Source organism: Lepus europaeus, chromosome 20 (assembly GCF_033115175.1).
Source record: "Lepus europaeus isolate LE1 chromosome 20, mLepTim1.pri, whole genome shotgun sequence".
Taxonomy (NCBI): Eukaryota; Metazoa; Chordata; class Mammalia; order Lagomorpha; family Leporidae; genus Lepus; species Lepus europaeus.
Window position 1 is genome coordinate 2501528 of NC_084846.1, and position 12476 is coordinate 2514003.

Genomic DNA, 12476 nt, shown 5'->3' on the forward strand with positions numbered 1-12476 from the left:
CAGGGACAGACCAGCGAGGGCCACTGTGTGTCCAGGACGTGCCGGGCGCTGGGGGGGGGCAGGCTTGGAGCCATGCACTGACAAAGTTGGAGGAAGCAACCTGGCAGCCTTTGAGTGGGGCTCTGTCGCCTCCCAAAACTGCAAACTCGAGTCGCAGAACCACAGAAGAAAACAGTCCTGGGAGCAGAATGCTGGCTCCTGGCCAGTGCAGGAATCGAGGAGGACGGCCCCACACCACCCCGGCTCTGAGCCCCAGGGGTCCCTGGCAAGCAAGCAGGCTCTTGGTTTCCCCAGGAAGCTGCAAAGCGATTTCCAGGAGGCTCCTGGAGGCTTGGCCAACCCTCAACGGCGCTCCACGGCGTACTTGAAAGCAAGACAGGACGTCAACCCTGGGAGAGAGAGAGAAGGGTTTTCTGAGTGCACAGCACGAACATTATGCTGGATTCTCAGGATACATTCACTGGGGCACGGGCATTACACATGCTCACAGAGATACACGGCCGCAAAGACCAGAAGGAGACCCATGAGCTGCCGTGGGCACTGCTGGAAACCACCAGCCACTCCCAACCTCTCAGCCACGACTCGTCCTCCTGCAGACACCGGAGAGCCAAGTGCTCGGCTGCACAGGCTACCGTGCCACCGGGAGTGGTCACAGGATACAGGTCTGACCAAGTCGGTGAATAGGAATGCACCAAGTGCATGCTGGGAAACCTCTATTTCCTGTCACAGAAGGAGGCACGGAAGGAGAGTCGCCCGCCTTAGACATATTTCTGACATCTGGAGCTGTGACAGCCATCTTGCAACCATGAATCACTAAGCTGAAAAGCCAACGTGCCCATAGCTGAATGGAAACCCATGGCGAGCCTGGATCTTTCACAACACCACTGAGCAACAAAACAATTCCAGCAATGCCTCACTCGGGACTTCCATTGTTTGAAGATTTATGTTATTTATATGAAAGGCAGAGGGGGGGGGGAGAGAGAGAGTGGGAGGGAGGGAGGTCTTCATCCACTGCTACGCCCTCCCAAATGCTGCTGCAATGGCCAGGACTGGGCCAGATCGAGGCAGACGCCTGGAGTTCCACCCAGGTCTCGTGCGTGGGTGCAGGAGCCCGAGCTCCTGGGCCGTCTGCTGCTGCTCTCCCAGTTGCATTGTCAGGGAGCTGGATCAGGAGTGGAGCAGCCTGGTACCAAGCCTGCTCACTGACAGATGCTGGTGTCACCACTATGCCAGCCCCTGGACTTCTGTTCTTAAAAGGAAAACAATTCCCTATTTATCTAAGCCACTGGATCTTGGTTACTTGGAGTCAAAAGTATTGTTACCCGGACCCTCATGTGTGGGAGAACAGTAACTTTTATTTCCTTGTTGTTGTTGCTTCTAATAGTTTTCTAAAATTTTCTATACCTATAAAACCTTTGTCATTAAGCAGATAGTACATCTTATTACGTACACATAAGCTATACAGAGACAAATATAGAGACAAACAGATACAAGAGAGACTTCAAAAAATGTATGGAAAATAGAACCAAAAAATTTTTTTGATGCCAAGAAAACCTGAAATCCATGCATTTTGTTTATACTATGCATTCCCCACAAGCTTTGTAAATTTTCTGTGCCAAAATAAACTGATCTTTTAGCTCCATTTTCAACAAATGTTTAGAAGTATCCTTGGGGGCCGGCGCCGCGGCTCAACAGGCTAATCCTCTGCCTTGCGGCGCCGGCACACCGGGTTCTAGTCCCGGTCGGGGCACCGGATTCTGTCCCGGTTGCCCCTCTTCCAGGCCAGCTCTCTGCTGTGGCCAGGGAGTGCAGTGGAGGATGGCCCAAGTGCTTGGGCCCTGCACCCCATGGGAGACCAGGAGAAGCACCTGGCTCCTGGCTTCGGATCAGCACGGTACGCCGGCCGCAGTGCGCCAGCCGTGGCGGCCATTGGAGGGTGAACCAATGGCAAAAAGGAAGACCTTTCTGTCTGTCTCTCTCTCTCACTGTCCACTCTGCCTGTCAAAAAAAAAATAAAATAAAATAAATAAAATTTTAAAAAAAGAAGTACCCTTGGACATATAGCCACTCTTTGCTTTCTCTCTTTTGAATTTGAGAGAGAGAGAGAGAGAGAACCCCTCTGCTGCTCCCCAAAGGCCCACAGGAGCCAGAGAGGGACCAGGGCCAAAGCTAACAGCCAGGAACACAGTCCAGGTGCCCCACGTGGAGGTCAGGATCCCAGGCACCTTAGCCAGCACTGCGGCCTCCCTGGAGTCAGGAGCCGGGACCGAACCCGAGCAGGCTGATGGGACGCTGTACGTGTCTTCACACTAGACCAAGGCACCTTCTTCTGAGCCGCCTGCAGTCTACCCGCTTCCTCTCTATTAACGGGTGGGATACGACTGATCTCACCTGCTGGTTTATGCCAGTCTCAGTCCCGGCGCGATCTGCTTTTACATTGCACCGTTGGTTAGGGCCAGGGCTGGGATGTAAACACAGGCTGCCTGGATCTTGAATCTCAACTCTTCTTTTTTTAAAAAATGTGTTTATTTGAAAGGCAAAACGGCAGAGACAGAGACAGATTCCCACCCACTGGGCCACTTCTCAAGTGACCACAACAGCCAGGGCTGGGCCAGGCCAAAGCTAAGAGCCTGGAACTCAACCCAGTCTCCCACATGCCTGCGGGGGTCTAAGTCACTGGACCATCACCCCCCCCCCTTCCCAGGCACGGTGCACAGGATGCTGACTAGGAAGTGGAGCAGCTGGGACTCGAACCTGCACTCTGATATGGGATGCCAGTGTCCCAAGAGGCAGCTTAACCTGCTGCGCCCCAACACCAGCGCCCCCAAACCCCAACCCTCAGTCCCCACTCTCCACGCAACCAGCCAGCCGGGGTGGACAGGCTCGGCTCCCACCCCCACCCCACAGTGCCGGCAAACCCACAGTCCCTCACCATTTTGGAAGCGGATGGCGTGGACAACAGAACCATCCCCGTGGTCTGGGACTGGGAGCTGGGCTTGGGCCTCCTGCACAGCCACCTCCTGTATTCCTCTCGTACCTGGGGGGTGGAGGCAGAGCACGGGGAGGGGTGAATCCCTCCCAGCCCTGGGGGATGTAGGGAAGGAGCATGGGGGAGGGGAGGGCAGCCCGTACCTGGCGGCTGAGCAGGCAGTGGATGAGGAAGATGAAGGCCCCCTGCAGGCTGTTGACCACGGTGAACAGGTACGCCATGACATGGGCCACGGGTCCAATCTGGAAGATTCCCAGCACCCCAGGTGCAGCCCAAGATGAAGAGCTGGGCAAAGGCCTTGAATGTCAGCAACCTGGGGGAGGGGATTCGCAGAGCGTGAGGCTCGGCTGGTGCCTAGTCCTCCCAGGCCACGCTCGCTCCAGGATGGCCCAAGGAAGCTGCCAAGCGACCCAGGATGCCGCCGTCTGGGAGTGGACAGACAGAGGGTGGGGCCTCCAAGCCCACATGGTGGGAAATCAAATCCTATAGGTACTTAGATGAGGGGATGGGAGGGGAGGGGAGAAGAGAGGGGAGGGGAGGGGAGAGAAGGGGAAGGGGTGGGAAGGGAGAGAGCAGGGGAGGAGGGAGGGAAGGGAAGGAGGGGTAGGGGAAGGAGAAGGGGGAGAGGAGGGAGGGGAGGGGGAGAAGAGAGGGGGAAGGGAGAGGGGAGAGGGGAGGGGAACAGAAGGTAGGAAGGGAAAAGGATGGGGAAGGAGGGGAGAGGGGAGGAGAGGAGGGAGGGAAGGGAGGAGGGGGAGGAGAAGGAGGGGGAGGGGAAGGAGAAGGGGGAGAGGAGGGAGGGGAGGGGAGAGGAGAGGGGAGGGGAACAAAAGGTAGGGTAAGGGAAAAGGATGGGGAAGGAGGGGAGAGGGGAGGAGAGGAGGGAGGGAAGGGAGAGAAGGGAAGGAGGGGGAGGAGAAGGAGAGGGAGGAGAAGGAGGGGAGGGGAAGGAGGGGGAGGAGGAGGGGAGGGAGGAGGAGAAGGGAGAGGGGAGGAGGGGACGGGAGAAGGGGAGGAGAGTGGAAGGTAGGGGTAAGGGGAGAGGGTGGGCAAGTGGGGGAGAAGGGAAGTGGGGATGGAAGGGAGGAAGAAAGGGGAGGGGGAAGGAGGAAAGGGGAGAGGAGAGGGAAGGGGGAAGTTGGGAGGGGAGGGGAGGGCAGAGGGGAGGGGGGGAGCCGCACCTGGTGTCTCTGAGCGTGGAGACCTCGGCGTTGACGCTGGAAAGCTTCTGCCGCAGGACACACAGCGTCCACGTGAGCAGCACGGAGTTGATCTGCGGGGGCAGGGGGAGGGGTCAAGAGGTCGCCAGGAGCTGGGCCGCGACCCCCGGGGCCTGCTGCAGGGCCCACGGCTTCCCTGATCACCACCCCCATGCACCCCCCGCGCACCCCAGTCTCCCAGGCCCAGAGTGCAGTAACCCTGGGCATCCTCGCTGCTGTGTGCAGGGAGTCTGAGGACGCTGCTGGGAGGCCCAGCCAGGGCCCTGCACCCCCCGGGAGGCCGAGGTGGAGCTCCTGGCTCCTGGCTCCGCCTGGCCCAGCCCTGGACCGGGGCTATGTGGGGGCAAACCAGAAGATGGAGGATCTCTCTCTCTCATTCTCTCATTCTCTCCTCTCTCTCTCTCTCTCCCCCTCCTTCCCCCCCTACTCTGCTTTTCAAATAAATAAATTTTTTTAAAAAAAGATGGAGCAGAAAAAAATCCTAGCAGACGGAAAAAGAAGGCAAATTTTCTGTCTGTGCTTTAGAACTTAATGCAGAGGAAGAGAGAATGGAGGGAGGGAGGGAGGAGGCCTGAGGAGGGGAGAGGAGGGGAAGAGGCGGGGACAGAGCAGGGGGGCTGAGGCTTCCGCTTCCTTCACAGCCTGGGAACCCTGACAAGAGAATTTATGTGAAGTTCTTCAGGCAGTTAACACCTGCAGTGGCTTGAATGTGTATGTGCATGTGTGTGTGAAAGAGAGAGTGTGTGTGAGTCAGAGTGTGTGTGTGAGAGAGTGTGTTTGAGAGAATGTGTGTGACAATGTGTGTGAGACAATGTATGTGTAAGTGTGTGTGAGTGTATGTGTGAGTGTGTGTGAGACAGTGTGTGTGTGAGAGTGTCTGTGTGAGAGAATGTGTGAGACAATGTATGTGTGTGAGAGTGTATTGTGAGTGTGTGTGATTGTGTGTGTGAGAGTGTGTGAGAGAATGTGTGTGAGACAATGTATGTGTGACTGTGTGTGAGTGCATGTGTGAGTGTACGTGTGATTGAGTGTGACAGTGTGTGTGTGAGTGTATGTGTGAGTGTGTGTGTGAGACAGAGTGTGTGTGAGAGAGAGAGTGTGTAAGAGAATGTGTGTGAGACAATGTATGTGTGAGTGTATGTGTGTGTGAGACAGAGAGTGTGTGTGTGAGAGTGTGTGAGACAATGTATTGTGAGTGTGTGAGTGCATGTGAGAGTGTCTGTGTGATTCAGAGTGTGAGAGTGTGTGTGTGTGTGAGTGTATGTGTGAGTGTGTGTGTGAGACAGAGTGTGTGTGAGAGAGATAGTGTGTAAGAGAATGTGTGTGAGACAATGTATGTGTGAGTGTATGTGTGTGTGAGACAGAGAGTGTGTGTGTGAGAGTGTGTGAGACAATGTATGTGTGAGTGTGTGAGTGCATGTGAGAGTGTCTGTGTGATTCAGAGTGTGAGAGTGTGTGTGTGTGAGAGTGTATGTGTGAGTGTGTGTGTGAGACAGTGTGAGAGAGATAGTGTGTAAGAGAATGTGTGTGAGACAATGTATGTGTGAGTGTGTGTGAGTGCATGTGAGAGTGTCTGTGTGAGAGAATGTGTGAGACAATGTATGTGTGTGAGAGTGTATGTGTGTGTGTGAGTGTGTGTGTGTGAGAGAATGTGTGTGAGACAATGTATGTGTGACTGTGTGTGAGTGCATGTGTGAGTGTATGTGTGATTGAGTGTGACAGTGTGTGTGTGAGTGTGTGAGTGTGTGTGTGAGACAGAGTGTGTGTGAGAGAGATAGTGTGTAAGAGAATGTGTGTGAGACAATGTATGTGTGAGTATATGTGTGAGTGTGTGTGTGTGAGAGTGTGTGAGAGAATGTGTGTGAGACAATGTATGTGTGAGTGTGTGTGAGTGCATGTGTGATTGTATGTGTGATTCAGAGTGTGAGAGTGTGTGTGTGTGAGAGTGTATGTGTGAGTGTGTGTGTGAGACAGAGTGTGTGAGAGAGATAGTGTGTAAGAGAATGTGTGTGAGACAATGTATGTGTGAGTGTATGTGTGAGTGTGTGTGAGACAGAGAGTGTGTGTGTGTGAGAGACAATGTATGTGTGAGTGTGTGTGAGTGCATGTGTGAGTGTATGTGTGATTCAGAGTGTGAGAGTGTGTGTGAGAGTGTATGTGTGAGTGTGTGTGTGAGACAGAGTGTGTGAGAGAGATAGTGTGTAAGAGAATGTGTGTGAGACAATGTATGTGTGAGTGTATGTGTGTGTGAGACAGAGAGTGTGTGTGTGAGAGTGTGTGAGACAATGTATGTGTGACTGTGTGTGAGTGCATGTGTGAGTGTATGTGTGATTGAGTGTGACAGTGTGTGTGAGTGTATGTGTGAGTGTGTGTGTGAGAGAAAGTGTGTGTGAGAGAGATAGTGTGTAAGAGAATGTGTGTGAGACAATGTATGTGTGAGTGTATGTGAGACAGAGAGTGTGTGTGAGAGTGTGTGAGACAATGTATGTGTGAGTGTGTGAGTGCATGTGAGAGTGTCTGTGTGATTCAGAGTGTGAGAGTGTGTGTGTGTGTGAGTGTATGTGTGAGTGTGTGTGTGAGACAGAGTGTGTGAGAGAGATAGTGTGTAAGAGAATGTGTGTGAGACAATGTATGTGTGAGTGTATGTGTGAGTGTGTGTGAGACAGAGAGTGTGTGTGAGAGAGTGTGTGAGACAATGTATGTGTGTGTGTGAGTGCATGTGAGAGTGTCTGTGTGAGAGAATGTGTGAGACAATGTATGTGTGTGAGAGTGTATGTGTGAGTGTGTGTGAGTGTGTGTGTGTGAGACAATGTATGTGTGAGTGTGTGTGAGTGCATGTGAGAGTGTCTGTGTGAGAGAATGTGTGAGACAATGTATGTGTGTGAGAGTGTATGTGTGAGTGTGTGTGTGAGTGTGTGAGACAATGTATGTGTGGAGTGTGTGTGAGTGCATGTGTGAGTGTATGTGTGATTCAGAGTGTGAGAGTGTGTGTGTGTGAGAGTGTATGTGTGAGTGTGTGTGTGAGACAGAGTGTGTGAGAGAGATAGTGTGTAAGAGAATGTGTGTGAGACAATGTATGTGTGAGTGTGTGTGAGACAGAGAGTGTGTGTGTGAGAGTGTATGTGTGAGTGTGTGTGTGAGACAGAGTGTGTGAGAGAGATAGTGTGTAAGAGAATGTGTGTGAGAGTGTGCTTGTGTCTGTGTGAGGGAGAGTGTGTGTGTATGAGAGTGTGTGTTTGTATGAGAGTGTATGTGTGAGAGAAAGTGTGTGTGAGAGAGAGAGTGTGAATGTATGTGAGAGAGACAGAGAGACAGATGTGAATCCTGACTCCCAAGACCCTCCCCCCAGCGGCGCTGTCTCTGGAGGCGGGGTCTCCACAGGGGCAGAGGGGGTGGGAAGTGGTCCTCGAGGACCTAACCATCATGGGACAGGAAGCTGAGACACAGAGCCACCGCTGGGAGACACGGGGTCCGGCAGCCTGCGTCTCTCGGGAGTGGGAGACGGCCCTGGGGGGGACCCCCGGCCGCCTGCCCCATGCCTCGGCTTCAGCCCTGGAGCCACTGGACCCCGGGGGGACTGGCACCCGTTTGACAGCCAGAGGAAGGAACCCTGTCTGGGAGACACAAGCCCCAGCATGGCCAGGCTACAACCAACCGCAAGGCAAAGCTTAGGTCCCAGTGTACAAGGACAGCGACAACAGGGACGGTGGGGCGGCAGACTCTGCCCTGGAGCCGAGGAGGCAGCCATGGGCTCAGCCATCAGCCCCTCTGCCTGCCCCCAGCTTCTCACTCCATCCTTCCACCCTCGTCCTGCACTGCTCAGAATTAATTTCTGCCGTTCCTCTCATCCAGCACCTGCTCGTAGGAGAGGCTGATAGACCACGCTCTAAAAAGTCATAATAATTAATTTGAAAGATGGGGTGAGAGAGAGAGGTCTTCCATCCACTGCTTCACTCCCCAAATGGCCACAACAGCCAGGGCTGGGCCAGGAGCTCCACCTGGGACTCGCACGCAGGTGCAGGGACCCCAGCACTCGGGCCATCTTCTGCTGCTTTCCTAGGGGCATTAGCAGGGAACTGGATTGGAAGTGGAGCAGCCTACAGGGATGCCAGTGCCGTCGGTGGTCTAACCCAGCACCCAATAGGTTCCTTCTTGCTGAAGCACAATAATGGAGACTGTGGCCGCTCCAAGGGACATCTGCATTTTTTTCTGAGATAAAAGTACTTTATTGAGGAGTTTGAGGGGGTGGGTGGGGGAATTGGGACATGCACTGGTACTGATTGAAGTCCAATGACCTCAGCCAGGACCTGCTGATGGTCCCAGTCCCCAAAAAACGACATTTGCATTTTGAGCATGAAATAACAATTACAAGTTTAAAAAAATTACATGATTTTAGAATGAAAAAGCAATCAGAAGGGGCCAGCACTGTGGCGTAGCAGGTTGAACCACCACCTGTAACACATTTGGGCACTGGCTGGAGTCCTGGCTGCTCCACGTCCCATCCAGCTCCCAGCTGTGGCCTAGGAAAGCAGCAGAGGGTGGCCCAAGTGCTGGGGTCCCTGCACCTGCGTGGGAGACCTGGATGAAGCTCCTGGTTTCAGCTTGGCCCAGCCCCGGCCATTGCAGCCATTTGGGAAATGAACCAGCATTTGGGAGATCTCTATCACTATGCCTTTCAAATAAATCTTTCTTTAGGGGCTGGCACTGTGGCACAACAGGTTAAAGCCCTGGCCCGAAGCATCGGCATTCCATATGGGTGCCAGTTCGAGAACCGGCTGCTCCACTTCCGATCCAGCTCTCTGCTATGGCCTGGGAAAGCAGCAGATGGGCCAAGTGCTTGGGCCCCTGCACCCATGTGGGAGACCCGGAAGAAGCTCCTCGCTCCTGGCTTCGGATCAGCGAAGCTCTGGCTGTTGTGGCCATCTGGGGAGTGAACCAGCAGATGGAAGACCTCTCTCTCTGTCTCTGCCTCTAACTCTGTCTTTCAAATAAATAAAATAAATCTTTTTAAAAAAGTCTTTCTTTAAATTACATTCATTTTTGGAATGAAAACAATTGCAAGTCAAAACATCACACTTCAGGTTCAGAAGGGAGAATTCTCAGGGCCCGTACTGTGACGCAGCAGATAAAGCTGCTGCCTGCAGTGCCAGCACCCCATGTGGGCACCAGTTCGAGTCCCGGCTGCTCCAGTTCCCATCCAGCTCCCTGCTAATGGCCTGGGAAAGCAGCAGGAGATGGCCCGAGGGGTGGGACCCCCACGGAGACCTGGATGAAGCTCCTTGGCTCCAGTCTGGCTCAGTCCTAGCTCTTAGGGTCACTTGGGGAGGGAACCAGGGATGGAAGACCTTACTGTGATCTCTTGACTCCGTAATTTTTAAATAAACAAATATTTTTAAAAGGGAGGGGGAAGTCTTCAGGGGAACGGAGAACCCGAGGCTGGGCCTTTCATTCGCATTTTCTGAGCCCTGGGGTCTCCTCGCTCCCCACCCCCACCAGGACACTGTTCCCAGATCCATCTGCTCACCTTGATGATCACACACACTGGCCCCAGAAAGCTCCAGACGAACCCGGTGTCCGTATTCAGCCAGCAGCTGTGGAGAGAGACAGGCGGCGTCAGGGTCTTGGGCTCAGTGACTCTGGCTCAAACACGCACCAGCGGAGAGGACCAGAACAAAGTTCTCTCCCGGGCCGCGTGGCATCAGGGCCTGGGCACAGCCTCTTGCAGACTTCCTGGGCAGACGTGCGCCCCCTGCTGGACATCTCTCTTTCCCCCCTCTCTCCCTCTCCCTCTCTCTCCCTCTCCCCTCTCTCTCCCTCTCCCTCTCTTCCTCTCTCTCTCCCCCCGTCTCTCTCCCTCTCTCTCCCCCTCCCTCTCTCTCTCCATCCTCCCTCTCCCCCTCTCCCTCTTTCCTCCCCCTCTCTATTTCTCCCTCTCTCTTTCTCTCTCTATATATCTCTCTCCCTCTGCCCCTCCCCCCTCTCTCCCCCCTCTCCCTCACATCTCTCCCCCTTCCCCTCTCTCTCTCCCTCTCCCCCTCTCTCCCCGTCTCTCTCCCTCTCCCCCCTCCCCCCTCTTTCCCCCTCTCCCTCTCTCTCTTCCTCTCCCCCCACCCCCTCTCTCCCTCTCCCTCCCTCTCTCTCCCTCTCTCTCTCTCCCTCTCTCCCTCTCTCCCTCCATCTTGCTTTCACTCTTAATGTTCCCTTCCCTCCTCCTCCTCTCTCTGTAACTCTGCATTTCAAATAAATAAAAAGTAAATCTTTAAAACATATACATGGGGCCAGCACCGTGACACAGTAGGTTAATCCTCCCCCAGCAGCGCCGGCATCCCATATGAGCGCAGGTTCGAGTCCCGGCTGCTCCACTTCCAATCCAGCTTTCTGCTATGGCCCAAGTTCTTGGCCCCTGCACCCACGTGGGAGACCTAGAAGAAGCTCCTGGCTCCTGGCTCCTGGCTCCTGGCTTTGGATCTGCACAGCTCTGGCCATTGTAAGCCATTTGGGGAGTAAACCAACAGATGGAAGACCTTTCTCTCTGTCTCTCCCTCTCACTGTAATTCTAGCTCTCAAATAATTAAACAAAATATTTTTTTTAAATTTTAAAAATAAAAAACATACATTATACACATTGCTCTTGTCTACGCATCACGAACTCGGGCAGTAAGGGTTCAGGGAAAGTGAGGCCAACACTCACCGATTGTGCATCCCGTAGCCCTGTGGCTGGACGCCAGCAGAGACTGCCACCACCAGTGCTGGGAGCCCATAGCCAAAGGCGCAGAGGTATACCATCTTGATGTTGCGAGAGCTGAAGTAATTCACCACCTTCAGGTTCCTGACCGTCAGGGTGAGCATTATGGCCTCTAGCAGCATCCAGAAAAAGCAGGCAAGGAAGAGGTAGTGCAGGAAGCCCGCGATGATGGCGCAGCCCATCTGCAGAGGGCAAGCACGGGCGTGAGAACCCCCCAGCCAGGGCGCAGGTCAAGGGGCAACAGGCAGGGCAGTGACCACTGGGACTACAGGTCCCACCCTCGGCCCCGCCAGCCACTCGGAGACACACACGATGATCCCAAGACGGTGTCATCCTTGTTAGGGGTGTCACCACCCCAGAAGGTCAAGAGTGAGCCTGGAAGATTTTAGGGGAGGAGCTGGTGCTGTGGTGTAACAGGTAAAGCCACTGCCTGCAGCACCAGCATCCCATATGGGCGCCGGTTCGAGACCCAGCTGCTCCACTTCTGATCCAGCTCTCTGCTGTGGCCTGGGAAAGCAGTGGAGGATGGCCCAAGTCCTTGGCCCCTACAACTATGTGGAAAACCTGGAAGAAGCTCCTGCCTCCTGGCTTCAGAACGGCTCAGCTCTGGCCATAGTGGCCATCTGGGGAGTGAACCAATGGATGGAAGACGTCTCTGTGTGTCTATAACTCTACTTCTCAAATAAATAAATAGAACCTTTTTTTTTTAAACAAAAAAGGGTTTTTGGGAAGCTGACCATGATCGCCCTGCTTCAGAGAGTATCTGAATGGAGAGTGTGGGTTCAGCAGACCACACTCACTCACTGGTTACCTATGTTGTCAATAAAGTTTTATTGCCACACAGCCACGCCCACTTAACCTACTCTCTATGTCTGCTTTCACATCCTAGGGCAGAGCCGAGCAGTCATGTGGCCCACAAGCCCAGCAATAGTCACCGTCTGCGTTTTCATGGATGTGGTCGGACCCCAGCCCCACTCAGGAAGGGTGGCAGGTGGCACAAATTCCATTCACCCTCCGAGGGGCCAGGTGCCAAACGCCCCACAGTGAGGAGGCTCCTCCTCCAGGGAAAAGGATCGTCACACCCAAGATGCCAACAGCACCCATCTGGGGATCCCACAGAGCCTACTCTGTCAGGCAGGGTGCCTGGCGGGGAACGGCCCTGCTGAGGCTCATGGTCTAGTGGTGGAGGTGGACACATGACAAATAGGACAACAGATGGCTCCTGTGGTCTCCAGTAGTGCAGGGCAGGGAGACAGGAGGGACCAAGGAATGGCGTCTCAGCCATAGCACCACAAACACCCAAGATGCTCTCTACACTGTTTCTCTGTCACGAGGGGCTGCCCGCCACGCTACGGGCTGTGCAGTGGCACCTCCGACCCCCACTAAAATATCCCCAGATATTGCCAAGTATCCCCCTGGGGCGGCAGAATCGCTCTCAACACACACCAGGACCACAGATGCGATTTCAAACTGACACCTGTCACTAGAAAGGGTCGACTCGGCGAGGGGCTGGGCAGTGAGC

General features: G+C 54.2%; 1 protein-coding gene across 1 annotated transcript in view; it reads right to left on the reverse strand.

The window, feature by feature from the left end:
• Positions 1 to 313: 313 nt before the first annotated feature.
• Positions 314 to 12476, reverse strand: part of ADGRE1 (adhesion G protein-coupled receptor E1) — a 54654-nt gene continuing 42491 nt past the window's right edge. The window contains 7 exon segments of the mRNA XM_062178260.1: positions 314 to 389; positions 2933 to 3037; positions 3133 to 3249; positions 3251 to 3302; positions 4171 to 4262; positions 9734 to 9800; positions 10901 to 11136. Coding sequence (XP_062034244.1) covers positions 384 to 389; positions 2933 to 3037; positions 3133 to 3249; positions 3251 to 3302; positions 4171 to 4262; positions 9734 to 9800; positions 10901 to 11136 — 675 coding nt within the window. The 3' untranslated portion in view covers positions 314 to 383.